The sequence below is a fragment of the Panthera tigris genome, chromosome A1, assembly GCF_018350195.1.
Source record: "Panthera tigris isolate Pti1 chromosome A1, P.tigris_Pti1_mat1.1, whole genome shotgun sequence".
Classification (NCBI taxonomy): domain Eukaryota; kingdom Metazoa; phylum Chordata; class Mammalia; order Carnivora; family Felidae; genus Panthera; species Panthera tigris.
In genome coordinates this window covers 226,237,311-226,258,511 of record NC_056660.1, presented here as the reverse complement: position 1 = coordinate 226,258,511, position 21,201 = coordinate 226,237,311, and the positions used below count along the sequence as shown (strand labels likewise).

The following is a 21,201-nucleotide window of genomic DNA, read 5'->3' as shown; positions in this document are numbered from 1 at the left end:
AGATGCTGAGAAAGGTCCACATGTTCACAGCAGTAGAGGAGGTGGGCCTTCAGAAGGAGGAGACAGACCAGGACTGTGGTGCTGAGTACCAGTGGGAAGGAACGTTTTGTGCAGGAAGGAGCAGTCAACGGAGTGAAGGGATGTCTGAGAAGTTGACAGGGCACGTCCACTGGGTTAAGTGACATGAAGGTCATTAGCAAGAACTACTTGGGTGGGTTGACGGGGGTGGAAGTCCACCTGGAGTCGGTAAAAGAATAAAAGAGAAGTAAAAAAAAAAAAAATGGAGACAGTGGGTGAAAACCACTCTTGCAAAAAGTCTGGCTGTGAAGTGATGAAGACAGAGGATTGTAGCTAGAGAGGTACATGAGAGCCAGAAAAATCTTCTAATTGTCCTTGTCTTCAAATGTTACACGTTAAGAGAAATGACCCAGGGGAGACAGAAGGGGTCACTGATAAACTGAATGAAGTTCTTGAGAAAGCACGGAATCCAAGGCACAGGCGGAAGAAGTGGTTCTGGACCACAGAGAAGGGACACCTCTTCGAAAATGGCGGAAAACGGAAGTGATGCCGGAGTGTGAAGGTAGGCTTGTAGGTTTGGTGGCCGGAAGTTGAAGAATTTGGTTGCTTCAATTTTCTCAGAGAAGTGGGGAGAGAGCTCGTCTACAGGGAGAGTGAGGAGGGTACGGAAGCCTCTGAGTTAGTTACTGGAGTCAGCTGAGGTGAGTGAGGAGACTAGGGATCCGTGGTTTGATTAGTCGGTCCCATTGTGGAACTTTCTTCATTATTATTATTATTATTATTATTATTATTGTTTTAATTTTTCTTAACGTTTATTTATTTCTGAGAGACAGAGCACCAGTGGGGGAGGGGCAGAGAGAGAGGAAGACACAGAATCCGAAGCAGGCTCCAGGCTCTGAGCCATCAGCACAGAGCCCGACGCGGGGCTCGAACTCACGCGTGGTGAGATCAAGACCTGAGCGGAGGTCAGACACCTAACCGACTGAGCCACCCAGGAGCCCCATCCGCTGTTTGAACTTTGTGCAGGAGCACTTGCTACCTGCACGCAGGTGGTGACAGGTGCATCACAGGGTGGTTCAGGAGTGGGATCTTGCCAGAAGGCTGAGATGAAAAGGCAGGAGGCAAGGGGATTTACAGTAGTGCCGCATCATTACTGGGCTAGGATCTTGGCCTCCCATCCTGGGGCCCTCAGCCAACTTCAGAAGGCAAGGGCTAGGACAGGAGGCCCGAGTAAGGTCTGACAACCCCAGGAGAATTCTCATTTTGATACTGAGCAAATATTGACCGGGTGATTGTGAAATATAACAGAGACAGCAGTATTTTTCATAAACCCTTTGGCATTTACTAGAACATAATAGCACCATTGAGAGTAATAGTGGCACAGAAAAGCATTGCCTGCGTGAACCACACCGAGAGCTTTCTTGTCCTATGATGAGACACCAATTAGCTTAGTCAAATTTTTAAAAATGAGAGTTGCCACTGAAATTCAAGATGTTATAAACTATGTTCATTTTACCATTGGTAACTGCATGCTATATACCTATGCTAAGGTGGTATTTCAAAGGACTTTGCCTAAGATCTATTTACTCATTGCCAAATCCGATAGTTAAATGCTTTCAAGGAGCAAGAAGAATAAAGCTGGGGGTGCAGGCCGGGGTAATAAAAGACTTAGGAACAAAAATTGCACTTATTCCCTCGGGCGTTCAAACTACAAGATTTAAAATAACTACTTCACCAGGAATAGCCGGGGGCCAGATGGCATCTGAATCCAGTTCCCATCTTACTAACCAGATACGTTTATTCTGCATTTGCGAGCCCTCCCAGCAGGCATCGGCCAGGACTAGGTTTCAAACCGAGAAGGAAAATGGCCGTGGGCGTGCTCAGCTAAGCATTTTTCAGGGATATAGTGTTCTCTTCCATCCTTAGATGCCTACTATATTTATCGTAGGCAAAGTCCAGCTTTTCTATTTGTTTGTTTGCCCTTCAGAAAACACGCATCTCAAAATACTCAGGGAGTTGCTGATGCGACTTGCTGCCCGTGAGAAGTCTTTCCTTTATTTCAAATTAAGTGATTAGAGTGAGTAAGGCAGTTTAGTTCATGTCTCCGAGGACGAGTTAAATAAAAGTAAGCTCCGGACAAAAATCTCCAATAACTCACAAAGAAAATTAACAAAGACACATCAAGGAATGATGTTAGCCAGTGTTCGGGCGTGCACATGTGTGCGCAAACACACACATACACACACACACACACACACACACACACAGAGCGTTCATAGGAATAACATAAATTACTTTTAATAGTGATCCACGGAGTAAACGCAATTAATCTGGAAATGGAATTGTTGGTCTTTAGGGAGGTACTCACGGTCTGACAGTAGATTATTTCACAAAGGTGGCTAAAAGACTAGCATGTATGACGGGAAGAAACCAGGCAGAGATGCCTAGAAACATTCCCAGAATGGAACTGGGAATTGGGAGAAGAGTTTAAGAAATCAGTCCATCCCTCTCCTCTGTGAAGACCTTGTTCTCCCAAACCCCTGATTGCAGGAACTATGCCTAATTTATAGATTATAGGAATTAGATCTAATTTCCTGCTGAAATGTTTCGGGCAGTATCCCCGGTGGCAGAGGAAGGGAAGGAAAATGGAAAATCAGGGTTGGTGCCAGACCCCAGGGGCCTGGATTCAACAGGAAGCGTGCAGCATGGGTCCAACTTCCTGGCTCTTTTCAAATGTGGGCGAATGACGTGTGAATGGCAGCCCTGGGTGGCATAAGAGCAATTCCTAAGAGCTCCCTCTGGGACCGAGGGACAGACCATGTACTGTTGGGCCACACAGAGGGCCAAGTGTGCGTCCGGCCAAGTGCACAGTGACCCTCTGACCGCCAAACATGTACTAGCTGGGACCTGACGGCTGTTTCTCGTGCGAGCCCAAACCTCTGCCGCTGACTTTAAATTCCTACCACCCTCCAGCCAGCAGGATGATGACACTGCAAACGGCTTCGCTTTCTCTCTACTTTGACAAACCTTTGCCGAAGTCCACGTTTGATCTGAGGAAAGTCGGAATGCATGGCAGGGTGAATGAATGTAAGTGAGGCACGGGTGGGTTCTGTCACTCGCCAGAGAGAGGCTCTGAGCGGCACACGGACCACACTTACCTGAGCTATGACGTCTGAGATCGAGGCACATCCCACCAGGAAACTGTATTTGTGTTTCAGGAGGATGCCAGCGTGGGTCCATGCCTGCCGGAAAGAAAAGGATTGGGCGTGAGAGACGCTGTCAGCACTGGCTCACTTCTGGTCGTTATGATTTCCTGGGAGTTCCTGAAATAGACTTTGTACCCCCCGACACCTTAGGAGCACAGGACAAATTTTCAGTTGGTCAAATGACTGGAACTTGGCCTGATGGCTAGGTGCACACAAGATTTTTTTAAGTGGCATCCGTGACTGCACGGTATTTATTTAGGACAGATTATATGCAGGCCAGTGTACTCATTAGGTCCGCATGCCTGGCAGGAAAGCTGGGTGGCTACCAGGAGCGGAGGAAACGCCGTCTCTCCCTCTCTGGGGCGGTCGGAGTGCCAAGGCAGAAGCGTTCTCCTTACACGAAGCATGTTATAATGAGGGCTCCAGGTTGGTTCTAAGTTATTACAGTCATTATGGGCTCTCATCAGCTGATTAGGGCTCTAATGAGGGCTCTTCTTCCTTCTTTTCAAGCCAGGGCAGGATCTGATCTGACACCTTGCTTTTGAGGGCAATTACGAGGAAGGTCCTCTGCGGGGAGCAGACCACGGAAAGCCCAGGGAAAGGTGAGTTTGGAGGCCGGGAGTTCAAGACAGGATCTGTTGAAAGATGATCCCTCTAACCTGTAAAGGCCGATGCGGACTGACATAGAAATCACATTTCATGTGAACTAAACACAATCGGACAAATACAATTTATTCCCCTAGGTCTGTGTCGGGGCTCCACAGAGCAGCTCATCCTCCCTCAGCTCACAGGTCCCGAGGTGCCAGACGTGGAAAGAAATGCAAACCGTCGATAACGTTTGCAAATAGTGGCTTGTGGGCTATCTCTGTTGACCAAAGCCATCTGGATGGTAAGCTTTGTGGCTTTCAAATGTTATCTCTCCAACCAATATACCAGGGCCACGGTGCAGGTATGGGTGTGTGGGGGGAGGAGCTTGGGGAGAGATCACCTGGCTCTTTGTAAGTGCTCACAATTTTGTTCTTTCATTAGCAGCCTCCTACTGCTGGGTCTTTGGGGGCAGTTGATAAACGAAACACAGAAGCAAAGGGTGTTGATCACCAATGCTCTGGTGTCATACTGACTTTTAGAAACTCTCTCGTGGCAAATAAATACACCTGAAGGAAAATGGAACACGGGGCACGTAAGAGTCTGTGATTCGCTTTTAGTCCCGAGTCCCTGAAGTCACTGTATAACCGTAATTCTTCTACGTGTTTACAGCGTCCCCATACAGATGGTGGGTGGGCATTAGAGCAGTATCACAGATCCTGTCTGGGAAGCTGGGCTTTTACTTCGGATGTGATAGAGGTCACATCATTCAGTTCTCTGACTTCAAGCACTGTGGTGCCTCCTTAGGCCTGCGTGGACACCATGGGGAATCTGGTTCTAGGAAATCCCGCCCCGTGCCTTTTTTCTTTCTTTCTTTCTTTCTTTTTTTTGGGGGGGGGGTGGGCAGGGGTAATGTGTCTTAAATTTCTTATTTGGGAATAAGTAAGGAAAAGAAAATCCAGGTACCAGTGTTCCAATGCCCAGATCCTTGCACCTAAACGGATGTGACACCAACTGGGCATCAGGGCCTCTGTGTTGAAACTGTGAGTTCAGGATTTAAGGTTACTGTGCCAACCGGTGGAAGGCGGGCAGCCATTCAGTGAGGCTGCGTCAGTAACCTAACCACAGGCAGTTTGACACTTCTGATAACACTCGAGAAGAAAGACCACGGGCAACTGGCCTTGTGTCATCTCGCCAAGGATGTGGGGCGGTGGCCTCGCCTCCAGGCAGATGCCCACTCACCTCATGCGTCTACACTACATAAAACTTGGGGTGAAGGGTGGTGACAAATTGTACAGATTAACATATACATTATTTTAGAGAGAGAAAGAAAGAGAATCCCAAGCAGGTTCCGTGCTCAGCACGGACACTGGCATGGGGCTTGACCCCACGACCTTGGGATCATGACCTGAGCCGAAATCAAGAGTGGGACGCTCAAACCACTGAGGCACCCAGGTGCCCCATATTAACATATTTTCCCCATATTAATATTTTTAAGTCTCCTCCTAAAAGTAATTTAAAATGGAGCCCAAAGAAGGGGTTTATTTTCCATCATTGAATATTATTGGAGATATCTATATCTATGTATAGATATATCTTTTTTTTTTTTTTTTTTTTTTGGCTAAGTCTCTTTTATACCTGTACTACAGAGGAATAGAAAAAAAGCATTCTCTGAGCACTCTTTAGTATCATGACAAAGGATTTAATCTATGGAAGGGAGCTGCCCTTAGTAATGTATAAAGCTGGCTATTAAAGTAATGAAATCCTACCAATATATTCAAGAGATTCTTATTCTAAAAAGATTTGGGTGGTTAAGCCACACCAATGGTAAGTTTATCAGAAAGCTGTCCTGATCCTTTGATCCTGAATATATCAGAAAAGATCTTTATAGTTAAATCAAATTTTCAAGTAGGCTCTCTGGCCTCCTGCCAGAACTTCTGACAAATACAGACAATTCTCATAATAAAACAAACGGACAGGATGCACTGGTTAAAAGTCAACGGTCCACTGGAACCGTTCTACACGGCTGGCGGGGATGTAAAATGGTAGAGCTGATATAGAAATCAGTATGAGGGTCCCTCAAAAATTAAGAATAGAATTATTACATAATCCGTCAATTTCACTTCTGACTATATACCCAAAAGGATTAAAGCAGAAAACTCAAAGAGGTACTTGTACATCCACGTTCACAACAGCACTATCAAAACAGCGACCCAGGTGTCCACTGATGGATGAATGGATGAACAAAACGCGGTCCTTGTAAAGGACATTGTGACATGCGCTACGACGTGGGTGAGCCCTGAAGACATGAGAAGTTAGGTGACAGCCACACTGTCTCAGTCCACTCGTATGAAATCCCTGGAATGGTCCGATCCACACAGACGGTAGGACAGTGGTGCTAGGGGCTGAGGGGACGCGAGGATGGGAAGTTAGGGTCTAATGGGGACAGAGTCAGTTTCACGAGACAATAGGAGCTCTGGAGGTTCACGGCAATGTGAAGTTACCTCATGCCATCGGACCGTAGACGTGAGAACGGCTAAAATGGTAAATTGTATGTTACGTACACCATAGTTATTTTTTAAAAAGCGCCAACGATGGATTACTCACCATGGCATCCATAAAAGGGAAGGCAGCAAGATACAGGAAGGCCCTTCTCGTTTTGTTCCCCACGGACTCGTCCACATGGTGCAGTTTATTGATAATGTAGTAACCTAAGTCACTATAAGCTGCAAGGGGCCAAAAAAGACACATGGCAATGTTAGAAAAAGTTACCTTTGCAAGCTTTTCATCTTGAAGATGCCAAACAACGTCAAATGGAAGATTTGTTTTTCTGTAGAAAAATTATAAAATGCAGATAAGCAACGAGGAAAAAAACAAAACAAAAACGTCTACAATCTCATCCCCCTACCCAGAGGGGGGGTCACGGTTAAGGCTCTGGATTCCAACTGCCCAGTTCTTTTATGGGTGTGTGTGGTGGGCATGTGTGTGGGCTATGCATGTGTGTTTTCACATAAAAATGAGATCATACTATATATATACTCTTTTGTAAACCATGAACAGCTTTCCATGATACGCTTCCATACTTAGGTGGTTGCAATGAGTTCCTTTTTGAGGTTTACTTAGCATCAACTTACTCAGTCTCCTATTAGTACACATTTAGGTTGTTTCTGTTATTTTAATACTGTGTAAGCATTATATTCACCTATATTCGGATGCATGATGGATTGCTCGGAGGCTACGTGTTTATATAGTGGTACTTATTTACTAAGAGAAAATGCCCAGTTGTGAATATGCCTCTTCAACAAAAAATGTAAACCTAGCTTTTCACGGCTTGCCATTCTTTTTGTTTCATCCTTTGGGAGGAGCATGTGGGCACCGAGCCAATACTGGCTGAATGAATTCACAGCTGCCAAATAGACATAAAGGAAGAAAGAGAAAGGTCTTTTGAATGTATTGGCTAGGCATTCTGACAGGGGTTGTTAGCAAAGATTAAATAAATTAGTAAGCTGTGTTTACCTTATTGATACATGTTTAGACTATAGAGGAAGATACTAATTGTGTTTTTCATTGTATTTTACATGGTGCTTTAATAACAGTCTTCCTGCTGTTTTCATTAAAAAATATGAATATTAATGCATATGGACAAGTACAGAAGCTGCTGTGAAATCAGAAAGGAGATAGAATGCAGACAGAGTCTCATTTTACGTGAAATAGTAAGATCCCTCCCCCCCTTCAAAGTTTGGGCGATGACTTATAACCATATTAACTGATAAGAAGAAGAAGCTGATCGTTAACAAATAGCCCTCCATCCTTTTTCAGGATGAGGCTTGAATCACGGGAATTTTGAAGTCAGCCAGGTCTTTGGGACGATATCGAGGATGTTCAGATGTGCAAATGGGAGTCCCAGAGCGGGGAGAGGTGCACGTAAGTGATTTTAAGGGGTAGGGGGGTGGGATGGTCAAGACATCCGGAGTGCAAGGTGGGACGAGGGGGGGGGGTGCAGCGCAGGAGGAGAGGTTGAAACCCTCCAAGGGGGGGGCGGGTCAGAGGTGAAAACCAACTGGTGAGCTGCCAGGTGAGCAAACACGTCAGGTGTGGAGCATGGTGGGGCCAGCAGAGACACTGAGGCAGTAAGAGGGCATTCCGAGAGGCAGGTGTCCAGGGGCAGAAAGAGAAAAGACTCGGGAAGGTGGGACAAAGAGGGAAGGAGGCGGCTATCTTCTGCCTGCAGTGTCCCCTCCTGGCGGGTGAGGACAGCTGGGCTGGGTGAGCAGAGCAATGCAGTGCCAGCGGCAGGCGCCGGGCGGCTATGAATAGCTCACGGGGCTGACATTCTGGGGTAAAGGTTAGAGCCCACAGACAATGCCAGAGTGCACTTGACTGGACTCTGAAACCGGGGAAGGCCGAGATCCAGAGGGGCGGGGTGCCAGGCAGAGCTGCGTGTCCCCTTGAATTCGTATGTGGAGTCTCCTCCCCAGGACGGCAGAACGGGACCTCATTGGCAACAGGGTCACCGCAGATATAATTTGGTAAGATGAGGTCACATGGGAGCAGGGGGGGCTCCCAACGCAGTATGCCTGGGGCCCTTCTAAAAAGGGGAAATTTGCACCCAGAGGTGGACGCGCACAGGGAGAGCGCCACACAGACGTGAAGCTGGAGATGGGGGTGCAGCCGCAGGAAGCCCCAGGTTGCCCTCAAACCACGGAGGCCAGGAGAGAGTCCCAGAAGGGAGCAACCGTACTGCCGGCTTCATCGTGCAGCCTCGTGAACTGGGAGACCGTGCGTTTCTGTGGCTTGGCCTCCCGATCGGTGCTGCATTGTTAGGACGGCCCTAGCAGAGTCACACGGGCGGCCTCCAGGAAAACGGGAGCCAGAATTCTTTTCCTCCCTGGGACCTGTGAGTTTGAGCACTTGGGAGGAGGCCCCGGGGGCAGAGATCAATATAAATCAGCTTCTCCACCTTCTGTACGTTGATCTAAAGGTATCTATTAGATATTTATTTATTTTGTAATTTATAATGTTTATTTATTTTTGAGAGAGAGAGAATGAGGGAGGGACAAAGAAAGGGAGAAGATCCCAAGCAGGTTCTGCGCCGTCGGCATGGAGTCAGATGCGGGGATCGAACCCATGAACTCTGAGATCGTGACCTGAGCTGGGCTCGGACCCTTCACAGACTGGGCCACCCAAGCGCCCCCCTAATAGACTCCTTCAACGAAAATATCAAAAATAGAGCCTTGATGCAGGACAATGGAGAGTGGACAGAAGGACGGCTGGGTGGTGAGCTCAGTTGCCAGGCTTTCTGCCTCTGCCAGGACCAGGCCTCTCTGCCCCTCCCACTCCCTTGCTTTTCTCAGCCGGCAGCTGGTGCTGGACTCCTCCCGGCCTCCAGGCTCCCGGGGACTTTGGGACCTAGGGGCTGGAGGCCCCTTTGGCTTCTTTTTACTTCTCCTTCAGCTACTTCTTACCTCTCCTCCTCCTCCTCCTCCACACAGAGAAGAGTCTGATTGTAACTACAAAGGCTGTTGTTTCCACCCTGTGAGTTGGGAATATAAAATCCCAGCAGCTGTTTTTCACCCAATTCCCCCTCCCTCCCTCCCGTGTCCCTGAGCTGTTCCTGGCTGGAGTTGTCCGCTGGGGGTAATTTGTTTCAAGTGCTTTGCATAGAGTCCATAATTACCAGGCTGGCCTACCCCTCAGCTTCTATAAACTGCCCTACCTGGATGGTTCTGAAACAGCTCATTCTCCTGATGAAGAGCAGAACATTAAAAGGAAGAATTCAACAAGGCTTTTGAAGAGATGTAAACAGATTTCATGGGGTGACTGCAGCAGAAGGACTTGGCCTTGGCCCTTTTATAGGCAGGCAGCTTCTGACCCCACCCAAACAAGAAGAAACCAGAAGGGTCATTCAGATCCCTAGCTCTCCCGCCCTCGGCCCACCAGCGTGATGGACCCCTGTCGAGAATCAGTGGCTCTTCAAGCTTATTCATCCAGGACTTAACTAGCACTTGTTGCAAAATGCCACGAAATATTAATATTAATCCAAACAAGTCTATATACCTAGATTTTCCCATGGGAACTGAGGAGACAGCCCTCCTCCCAATCAAGTAACAGGACAATATGTGTATTTCCAAGAGGCAAATTTGAGAACCCTTATTCTCATTCAAATTCCCAAGTTCCCATGCTTAAAAGTCTTACTTGTACTGATTAGGTTGCTAGGTTCTCTATTTACTAGGCTTTTCACAGGGCAGGTAACTTGACCCCTGTGCTTCTAATGAATCATTTCAAAGTGTGTGCTTGTATGGCCAGTATTTAAGTCACCTCAACACATATGGGTGAATGACATATGCATCAGGCACTATGCCAGCTAACTCCACTGTGAAGAGGCTGGTTACCTACGTGGGGGCTGGAACAGGGACATAGGACACAGCCCTCTACAATCTGCACTGTGCAAAGATTTGGGCGTGGGAGGTACAAAACACTGCTCAGGCCTTAGAGATGTATCATAAACCCATGCATAAAGTCAGTAAAGTAAATGTGAAATCTTAACACAAGAACATGAATTCTATCTCATTGGTATCAAGACTCCGCGGAGTGGAATTTGTAATAATTTACTGTACGATATCTTGCTTCTCTCTAAAGAACACGCCTTATTCATATCTGAATGCCCAGGATCTAGCCCACTGTAGGTGTTCAATACATGTTGATTGAATAAATGCATGAATCCACCATGTCCCAAAGAAGTGTTTGGGGGAGACTGATGGCAAAATGTCCCTGATTCTTCTCTCCTCCTTATATCCCTTATCTGCTATGTGATTTTGTAGTTCCTCCCGTGAAAAGTTGGAGTCTATATTCCCTACCCCTTTGAACGTGGGCTGGCCTGGGATTTGCCTTGGCCAGTCACGCGCAGGGGCCGTGATGGTGCCCCTTCCAATTCTTGGCCTCAAAAGGCCTTGTGGGTCTCTATCTTCTCACTTGGGGTATTGCCACAGGCTGGTGGAAGAGAGCTCAGCTGTCCCATCAGAGGCCATCTGGACCAGCCTACTATTGGCTGACGTCCCCCAGTGAGCCCACCAAGATCAGCAGAGCCTCCCCCTGACTCTCCACTGACCACAAAGGCATGAGCCACCAAGTCCAAAAGAACCACCCAGATGGCCCATGGTCTGGTGAGCCAAGAATAAATGCTGTGTTTTGAGTCACTGAGTATTGGGGTGGTTTGTTACATCGTGATACACTTCGTGACTGTGCTGAAACTGTCCATTTCTAGCACCCTTGTTGGTTTAAATTATATCAAGTCGTACCCTTTTACCTTCACAGGGCTGGTCTATAATCCATGAATAATGGAGAAGCTTGCCGAGAGGGGAAGACTGACAAATGGAACCACTCTAGAAGTTACTTCAATTGCTCCCCGTAGGAGCATAGGAACTTGTTCCCCTGAGCTCTGCTGACTGCCCAGGCTGGAACACGCAAGACGCCTTCCAGGGCACTGTTGAGAATAGATGTGTAAGGAAATAAAACATCCACAGCAGTGGTGTCTCTGTCGGTGGGAATTAGGAGGTCAGGCAAATCTAACTTCATGCACGTGAAATTAACTAGGACTCCAATGAACCCAAATACACGGTCAGCAAGTTTTCCTCTCTTTTATAGATTAATTAAGAGGGGGAGGTGGAAAACACCTACACCCTGACCACTGGCCTAAATTAAGGTTTGGTGTGGCAAATCCCACGCCCTGCAATTTAAAAAAGTGATGTCTCATCCATGAGCCCATGACAACAATAGTGGCTACAATTTAGCTAAAATGAGACACTTATTGGCAACTTCTAACAAAGAAGCTAGAAATACTCCCAAGCCTTCTGCAATGTGGAGATCTAGAGCCAGGCTCTGGGGCACACAGAATAGACTCGAACTCCTGGGCGGGTGGATCCTCTAGACTTCGAAGTCTGTCGGTCCAACAAAATTCCAAGTGTCTACGCAAAACAATCGTTAAATACATCTGGGTTGTGGAACCATTCTGATTCAAATCTAAGATTTTTATCGATTTTAAAATTGAAAATTTTAGGTTGCATTTGAAAAATGAGGCTGATTTTTATGTCAATGATCCCTTGTTCCTCATAACAGTTTCGATAACACAGAACATTCAGCTTTTTTTCTTCCATGACCACTGACGGCTAGTAATTAGCTTTTAGTACCGAAGTCTTGTTTAGCTATGACAAAAATTGGGAATGTTAGGGTTATTCAGAAACCCAAATAAAAACTGGTAGCAAAAGGGAACTGATTTACCCACTGAAGCAAAAATTTATCTAGACCTATTTATTTTTCTCTGTCTTGCTTGTTTTTATTTTAGGAAGCAGAGAGGGGCAGGTAGAGAGGGAGAGAGTCCCAAGCAGGCTCCACACCGTCAGCGCAGAGCCCGACGTGGGGCTCGAACTCCACTCATGAACTGTGAGATCATAACCTGACCCGAAATCGAGAGTCGGATGCTCAGCAGACCCAGGTGCCCCTAGACCTACTCATTTCCTGTATGGAATTTTCTCAAAGGCATACGCCATCTTGGAAAATGGTCCAGATCAAATCTAGCTGCCGAAGCTTTCTTCAAAGCACAGTCCACGAATTAGTATTCAGGGCCTGAGCTGAAGGAAAAAGAGCATCTCCTCCGCCCAACCCCAGGCCCTGAAGCCCCCAGCCCAAATTAAACGGTCAATACCAACACTTTGGCTGAACCCGGCCCCTAGCAGCACCTTCTCATTGTCTCACGCTGCTCTCAGCACCAGCCTCTGGGCTACATTCAGAAGGAAAACCCAAAAGGCCTCCCACCCTTTACTTTCACAGTCATGTAAGTAAACATTAGCTGCCATCTGAATACAAGGTGAAGGGTTTGGGTTAATCTTCTGGCTCCTTTATTCACCACTGACATTCATGATTCTCATGGAGCCAGCGCTGTTTTGAAGGCACACAATGGGTTTACGAGCTGTTATTCACGGGTTTTATGCAACGGGGCTCAATACAGGTGCCACTCAATTTTTATGCCTCCTAAGCTGAGCTGTTTTAAAAGTCGAAGAGGAGCTCGGAAGTCATGCTCTGAGAATTTTATCACCACCAAGAAGGCAGAAGCAGGACTCGGCCTCCCAAGCAAGTGCTTTTCCGAGGTCTCGGTGAAACCTGCATGCTAGCTGCTATATGTATGATGCGGCCTTTCTTCATGGAAAGAATGTTATGCCACAGTATTTAGTCTTGTCTTTGAATATGATAGAATAACGAGGTCCTCAAATAAGTTAATTTTAATACGTTCAACAATCTCATTTGTTCTCACTGCCGATGAGCATTAATCCTACATAACAACCGTTCTATTTTTCTGTTGAAGACTGAGTCTGTGTAGTAACGTGTCTCTCTCAGGAAGCACAGGCCATTTAGTTGAACTGACGGAAATGACCTGCTCTCCGACCCAGGGTTTGGGAGTCAAGGAATTATTACAACGAGGGCTTCCCAGAGAAAACACATTTTCGTTTCTTGCGCTAGGAACACAAACTCCATTCCTTTCAGCCCTTGAAACTTTTCATGACAAATGTTTGGTAATTGCCAAAGAAATCGCGAATGTTCGAATCGATGGAAAGGAACAACAGACGACAGGGCGGTCGGCAGCCTTACCTATCAGGGTGTGGAAGACAGCGGCGATGGCACCGGCCACGACCATGCACAGGACAGCCTTGGTCCTGTCTCGCTTGCTGTTCACAAACACCAGGCCCACGTTTTTAAAGTCACTCATGGGACCCGTGAAGAACTTCATGAGTGAGTACGCCAGCCCGTAGCTGGCCAGCATTTCCACCGCATCTTCCTTAACAGCAGCAATGCCCCGGTTCAAGGCCTGTGGAGGGGGGAAGACAACCCACGTTAGAGATGTGGTCCCATCTCCCAGGAATCATACTTCCAAGACGAAACTTGGCAGATACGTTTCTATAGAAACGCTAAGCAGCTTACGGGGTAAACCTCACTGTAATTTGATCACGGTTATTAGTTTTCATTTTCATCTCTATTAGCTTTGGTTTGAAATACCTTCTTGTAGGGGAGATCCCTGCCCGGTGGGGTTAAAGTCGGAGAGAAAAACCCAATAAGCTTTTTATGTTAGTATCAGAAGATGATTCTAAGAAGTTTTGGCAAAACCTCAACAGGTTACATTTTACTTGTAGGCTGAATCTCAATGACGGCGACAGGCATTCTGGAAATGAGTCAGCCACTTTGTAGCGGGGTGGGCGATGGTTTCTTTTTTTCTTTAAGGAAGGGGTGTGTGCGCATGCCCGTGTGTGCGTGACCACGCATGCGTGCATGTGCACCCATAACCTGAAAAACCGTCTACGTGTTATGGAGGTATCCTTCCTTGAACAGGGCGAATTCTATGTTATGAACAAAAGTATTGAAGGAACAGATTATATCCTTGATGGATGCTATTTACCCGATTCTTATTGTATTTGAGCTTGGAATGTGTTCCTGAACTCTGTGCAAACAAATATAAGAAAACCTTTAAACCAAATACCCTGGTTTTGGATATTGCTTGCTCAAGAAGTTGTGGTCACAGAATATTCTGATCATGTTAACCATCCTCCATGATGGACCCTCTGAGGTACCAGTGGCCTTGTCAGCATGGCATTTCCAAACTTACTTTCCCACCTGCTAGACAAATTACACCAGGGATGCTGGGAATGGATGTCTAGGTGGGGAGAATTTTTTATTGTTTATTTATTACTTATTTATTTTTAAATGTGTACCTCTTTATTTTTGAGAGAGAAGAGAGAGAGAGCACGCATACAAATGGGGATGGGGCAGAGAGAGAGGGAGACACAGAATCTGAAGAAGGTTTCGGGCTCTGAGCTATCAGCACAGGGCCCGATGTGGGGCTCAAACACACGATCCGTGAGATCATGACCTGAGCCCAAGTCCGATGCTCACCTGACTGAGGCACCCAGGCGTCCCTAGGTGGAGAGAACATTTTTTAAAAATGTCACCAGGACATCACCTGCTCTTTAGGAACAGGAAATGTTAAGCAGGAGAGTCAGCTGTGTAGTTTTATACATATAGAAACAGATGTAGTAAAAGCATGCACAGTAAGCTTCGATTGCCCAGACAGCTCTTTCAAAGAGGCATCGTCCACTTCCAAGAAAACTATCGTGAATAAACACATTGCCAGCCACAGGAATAGATAAAGAACCAGACCACCTTCCCCACCACTAAGGCTCTTCTGTTTCAGAGATCCTGGTTGATTTCATAACTGACCATTTGGGCCACTTGTCATTTCTCTTCACGATGCTTTAAATTCCTGCTCTTATGTCTTAAATTCACCAATTAAGAATAAGCCCGTGAAACCCTGGATCCCCTCGCTTGACCCCAATAAAAGCAGAATCCCAGGCCCACGGATGCGGGCACGCTCCCCCTCTCCCCCCCCACAACATCTCAACCTCACTGGATAGCCTCAGGTGTGCTGTGCAATTTCCGGGTCTTGTAAGTCATAAACCTTTATATTTTCAAGGTTTCCTGGTGGTTGTTGCTCAAGGGCGTCTGGCAATCATAATAAGATCCACAAGGGTGGGCCCAGTAGTAATGCCGATTTTCGAAGGGGGAGAGGAGGTTCACTGGGACCCAGGTGAGTGCCTTCAAGGCATTTCTAGCCCCTGGCATTACTGTCGACAGGCTGAGCTCAGCACAGAACAGTAGACTTTATTTTTTAGAGCAGTTTTAAGCTCACAGCAAAATGGAGCAGAATGTATCATCCTGTGCCAGTGTGGTGCATTTTTGCCATCCATGAACCTCTAACGATGCATCATTATCACTCAAAGCCCATAGTTTACATTAGAGTTCACTCTTGGGCGGTACATGCTAGGGGTTTTGACAAATATATTTGTCTAATGCTGTATACACACACACACACACACACACACACACACACACACACACACACACACACATATATGACACGTATCCATCATCATATACTTGAACATTCTATGCAAAGCACTGTTAGCAAAAAAAAAAAAAAAAAAGTATTTATAGGAAAATACCAATGTGTAAAATAGTTTTAGAAAAATCTAGAAGAAAAGTATCTATTTGCTGTAGGAATTCAGTGTCATTCTTCTGACAAGGTTGGTATCATATAAGCTAGTTTTTGAAACCTGTTTCCAATTATATGCCTAATCCTCTTTTCCTTTTTTCCCCCCAATAATACCTTAAAATTTTCCATAAAAACCTTCTTAGCCTTTGTGGAACATACCTGCCCTGATGCCTTCCTTAGAAGAAATTTCCCTTCTAGCAAAGCTGATGTAATACTTTAATACCCTAACGCAAATTAAAAATCAAGAAGTTCCTTGATAACAAATCCTGTGTTTAATAGCACATCTAGTCAGAGGGTCCTGTTATGTGTCACAATCTATCACTCGACGATCTTCCAAATTAAATCTTTTTTGGATTTCTGCAGTGGATGCTGTTGTGTGTCCTACTCAGACCCTCTGCTGGGTAGCGCACCGGTCCCTAGGTGCAGGAAGTTGGCCATTAATGGCTCAAAGCTGCCTCCCCCTCAGGGAAAATTGCCCCCAGCCACTTTGGGTTAGATGAGCCACACTAGAGCCCCAGGTGGCACGGAGACAATGGCTGGCTGACACAGGGGTATGAAAAGATCAGGTCCCCTGCCGCAGGGTGGGGTTGCTCTGGATAGAAATCATACACCAGAGCTCCCTGTGGGGTCGGGTGGAAGCCAGTCTCCAGTGGAGACAACCTCCTTGCTTACCTTCTCTCCCCTCCCCCCATGACTCTCCTCCCCTCTCCCTGAGAGTGCTCGCCCAACAAATCACTTGCACAAGAATTCCCCAGCGTGAGTTCTGCTTCCAGAGACCCCCAACTTGGGATAGCTCTCATTATGTTTCCCTCAGACTTTGAGACCAGCGTACAGCTTATTCTTTTTTCTTCCCGTCCTTCCCAAAATCTATGGCTGGGAATTGTTCATTGTTTTATTGCTAAAAATGTTCGTTGACATTTAAATGATATATATTATTTAGCACAAGTTTAAAAAGCATACAGGAGGGCATGTAAATAATGTAGACTTAGACTTTTTTTTTAATGTGTCTTGTTGGTAAAATCTTATTCTGTTTTCAATTTTTTTTTTTACCGTTTATTTTTCAGAGCGAGAGACAGTGCGCGAGTGGGAAAGGGGCAGAGAGAGGGAGACACAGAATCCGAAGCAGGCTCCAGGCTCTGAGCTGTCAGCACAGAGCCAGACGTGGGGCTCAAACTCACGAACCACGAGATCATGACCTGAGCCGAAGTTGGACGCTTAACCGACTGAGCCACCCAGGCGCCCCGGCGAGACTTCGTTCTTTGCTAAAAAGACATCAGTCCTGGCTGGGGCGCCCGCTGTCATGCTTTCTATTGCTGCCAACAGTTCCTTGACAGAGTCCTAAATCTAGGGTTGAGGAGGTGACAGGCAGGGAGGGCACAGGGGACAACAGCTCTGTCAGCAAGACTGAGTGTGAACACCCCACTTAGTCAACAATCACAGTAATTTGAGGAAAGAGCACAGGGTTTAGAGCCACACCGACTTCGAGCTGGACGCGCTCGTCTCACTTAACTACTGAGTGGCATTGGCCAAGGTACTTACTCTCGCCGAAACAACCCGGCTGATCTTAGTTTGGATGTAAGTGGTATATAGGACACCTGGCAGTGACTGGCCTCGAGAAGGCACTTCACACTTATCTAGTTTGTTTACCACTCTCTACCTGCCCCCTCACTACAGCATAAACTCTCAGATGGCTGTTCAATGAAGGAAGCATTTTCTACTAGGAACTTTAATGTTCCTATGAATTTTTATGAACTTAAAAAAATTGCATTTTGATGATAAGATGCTATTACTTGTAAGATATACCACTGATGCAACATTTTTCATGACCGCATTAAATGTACACAGAGAATGAAAAACCTTCTAATTTCAAGAAACATTAAAACACAGGGAAAAGAGAACTTTACAGTTGAGGGCATGTGCTCTATTCATATCATTAGCCTTTTTATGGTTCCCATTTATCTCAAGTATTTCCCTCAATTTGTTCACATCCTAACTTCCTGATTTTCTTTTGATACCCCAGATAAGGAGTTATAGGTAGTCCGTCAATCATTTCGTGGAGTTTCTTCCCATACTTTTGGACTTGGCCATTCTTACCCATCCAGAGGTTGGGTAACTAGAGGAGTAACTAGAATGTTACTCTGGTTGATGGTTTCATTTGTACACTTACCTTTTAATCCTCCTGGAACTTAGGCAGTGAGATACGGCTCAAAATTCACTTTCTCGAAAATAGTTTATTTCTTCAACACCGATCTGAACGAAATACCCACCGCCCACTTACTTGTGATGCGTTCTTTCCAGTAATTCATCCTTCCCTATCCTTCCACCGCCTGCTGTTGGCTTCACCTGTCTCAATTTGCTTACCCCATTTTTCTTCAGAGCACATTCCTTACCTGACATTATATAATTTATTTGCTTTTTATCTGTCTTACTGTCTATCTTCTCCATTTGAATGTAAGCTCCAGGGCGCAGAGAACTTTCTCTGGCTCACTATACATGCCCAGACATGCCACATGAGGGGATCACATGATAGGTAATCTCGGTAACTGTTTGAAAGAAGGAAGTAAAACGAGGGGCTCCTGGGTGGCTCAGTTAAGCGTCCAACTCTTGCTTTTGGCTCAGATCATGATCTCACGGTTCATGAGTTCAAGTTCATGGGGCTCTGTGCTGACAGCATGGAGCCTGCTTGGGATTCTTTCTCTCTGCCCCTCCCCCACCTCCAAAATAAATAAATAAACAAAAAAAAAAAAAGAATGAAGTAAAACATATAAAAGCAGTACAAGCATTTACTGGGCTAGGTACTGAAGAACAAAGCATGTTAATGAACTAGGACTCCTAGGAGAAGCTTATTCAGAAGGACTAGACAAGGAAACCCCTCCAAGGAGGTGACAAATGGAGGCTGAAGAATAAGAACGAACCAGCTGGATGCAGAGCTGGAGGAAGCCCGTAGGCTGCAGGAGGGCTTGGTGTTTTAGGGAACAGAAAGGAGGCCAGTAAGAGTGGTGGGGAGGGGGATAAAGGGAGTTTGGGAAATTAGGCAACGCTGATGTCATTCCGGGTCATGGCGAGGAACAGGTGTTTTGTTCTAAGAGCGGTGGGAAGCCATTACAGGGTCTGAGCAGAGGGAGGACAGAGGCTCAGGCTGGCTACGCGGATGAGGGTGGACTGGAGAGGGAAGGGCAGAAGTTCAAAGCCAAGAGTCCATGGTAATCCAAATAAGAGACGGCGATGGCTCAGGCCAGGGCGGGATAGTGGAAATGGGGAGAAGCAGATTGACTTGAGAGCTTTCTGGAGATAAAACAAACGGATCTAGTGAGGGACCACCTGGTGGGCATGAGGACAAGGGAGAAATCAAAGCCGACCATTGAGTTTTTTGGCTTGAGCCACTGGTCCTGTGGTGCACCTGTTTCCTGAGATGAAGAGACTGGGGAGGCGGGAAGGCTGGGGAAGGAAAAGCAAGAGCTCCATCTGGGTGTCCCCCCGTCGGACTGGAGATGCCCATTAGAATTCCAAATGGACAAATCACGTAAGGATGCTGGCTAGGTGAGTCTGGAGTCTACGGCAGACATCTGGGCTGTGGACCCTCGTTTGGGGGCCGTCAGTTACGGACGGTATTTAAAGGCACGACCCCAAACGAAATAATCTAGATGGCCTATAGATAAAGCGGGGTCCAAGAGTCAGCCCTGGAGCACTCCAGAAATCAATTTAAACACATCCAGGAGGGGGCAAGCTCTCCATGTGCTACAGGTGCCGTAACTACACTGCAGGTCAGCATTAGTTCGCTTACAGGTACCGTTCTGGCCGGGGCATTCCGAGTGCTGCTCTTATCTCCAGCCAAGACCGGGAAGAAGAGCTAGCTAGCTAGCTAGCTGCTACGGCTGGCAAGTAGACTTCAACATGGTCTTGCAGTTCAGCTAAAGTGGTGTCTGAGTTGGCCTTGGGACGAACCAGACCTTGAGTCAGAATTCCGTCGTAACGACAGAGGTTCACCTGCTGTTTAAAGGCAAGTTCCTAAACGTTCATGAGCTTTCCATAGCAAAGACCTTCACTTTAGATCAGGGCCAGGTCTAACAGGATTCCAACCGTCGTAAGTACAAAGCTGCCTTTCAATCACAGCCTGGTCCTGGACCCAGATGGCCTGGCCCGGGGCCTTCCTCACACTTTCGACCCGTGGTCTCTGCACGGTGGACGCTCAGCAACATGGAACGTGTGACTTAAAAACGGGTCTGGGTCCAAAAGGCATTCAGCGGCTCCTTCGTGTCTTAGTATCTCCCCAGGGCCTGCCAGGTTCATGGTGTTCCGTTGCCTGATTTTTTTTCCTCCCAGAAAGTTATCAAAACTACAGGATATTAAAAAGTAAAACACAAAAACAAAACAAAACAACCCCCAGGGAAATGGCTAACAAATCCCACATGTGATCTCCCTGATACCAACAGTCTTAGACCCTTAAACCCTAAAAGAGATGCTGACATTTTAAACTCAGGCTCTAGAGACCAGAAACATCTCTATACTGCAGACTGAGATTCTCAGACCGAGAGTCACCAACTCACCCTGATCCTGCAGTCATTTATGGCAATCGAACAGCAAGATTCCTTGCTAAGCATCTCTGTCCTGCCTCATTTCCTCTTACTCAGCAGAGAACCTCACCTCTTGCTTCAGCTGGAACATGAAATCCATCAGAAATGAGATTTCTTACTGCTTCTCTCCCTAAAACAAACCTCAACAAAACATATCTGCCCAAACCCTTCCTCACCACTTCTGTCCTGTTACAATGGAAAGGCCAGTCTGACCAGGGTGACTATAGGACTATCGACCTGGGCTCTGCACTAAGTCCCCTCTGACCTTGACAGGAGCCCGCATCTTCCTCTTGGGCTTCTCTGAGCCTTTGCTACATGACTGGCTCTTTCCCATCAACAGTCACGCACACGTAAGTGTTTTCCATCTTAAAAATAAGCCCTCTCTTGACTCCTTGCTTCTTCGAGTTACCACCTTCTTTCTTGCCTTCCTTTCATAGACAACTCCTAAAAAGTGTTACCTGCTTTCATCATTTCCACTTTTGTGCTTCCCATTTACTCCTCAGCCTGTTAGAACAGCAGCTGCAAAGGTGCAGGAACCTTATCCGTATCCCAGAACCACAGTCATAACATGGTCTGGTCATAGTACAAGTGGTCAACCAACAATGGTTAGTTGAATCCACCTGCTGGGTCCTGTTTTCTGTCTTCTGCCCCCTTCCCTGCACACGCTCTTCCTGCTAAACCAAACTGGCCCTTTTCTGTCCTGACCCTTCTGACCCCTCACCTG

General features: G+C 46.6%; 1 protein-coding gene across 1 annotated transcript in view; it reads right to left on the bottom strand.

Moving 5' to 3' along the window:
* Window positions 1–21,201, bottom strand: part of ANKH (ANKH inorganic pyrophosphate transport regulator) — a 136,506-nt gene that overhangs the window by 42,034 nt on the left and 73,271 nt on the right. Inside the window, exons 2-4 of the mRNA XM_042997407.1 lie at window positions 13,452–13,668; window positions 6,417–6,535; window positions 3,177–3,260 (exon numbers count right to left, since the gene is read on the bottom strand). Of these exons, the coding sequence (XP_042853341.1) occupies window positions 3,177–3,260; window positions 6,417–6,535; window positions 13,452–13,668 (420 nt within the window). The remainder of the gene's footprint in view (window positions 1–3,176; window positions 3,261–6,416; window positions 6,536–13,451; window positions 13,669–21,201) is intronic.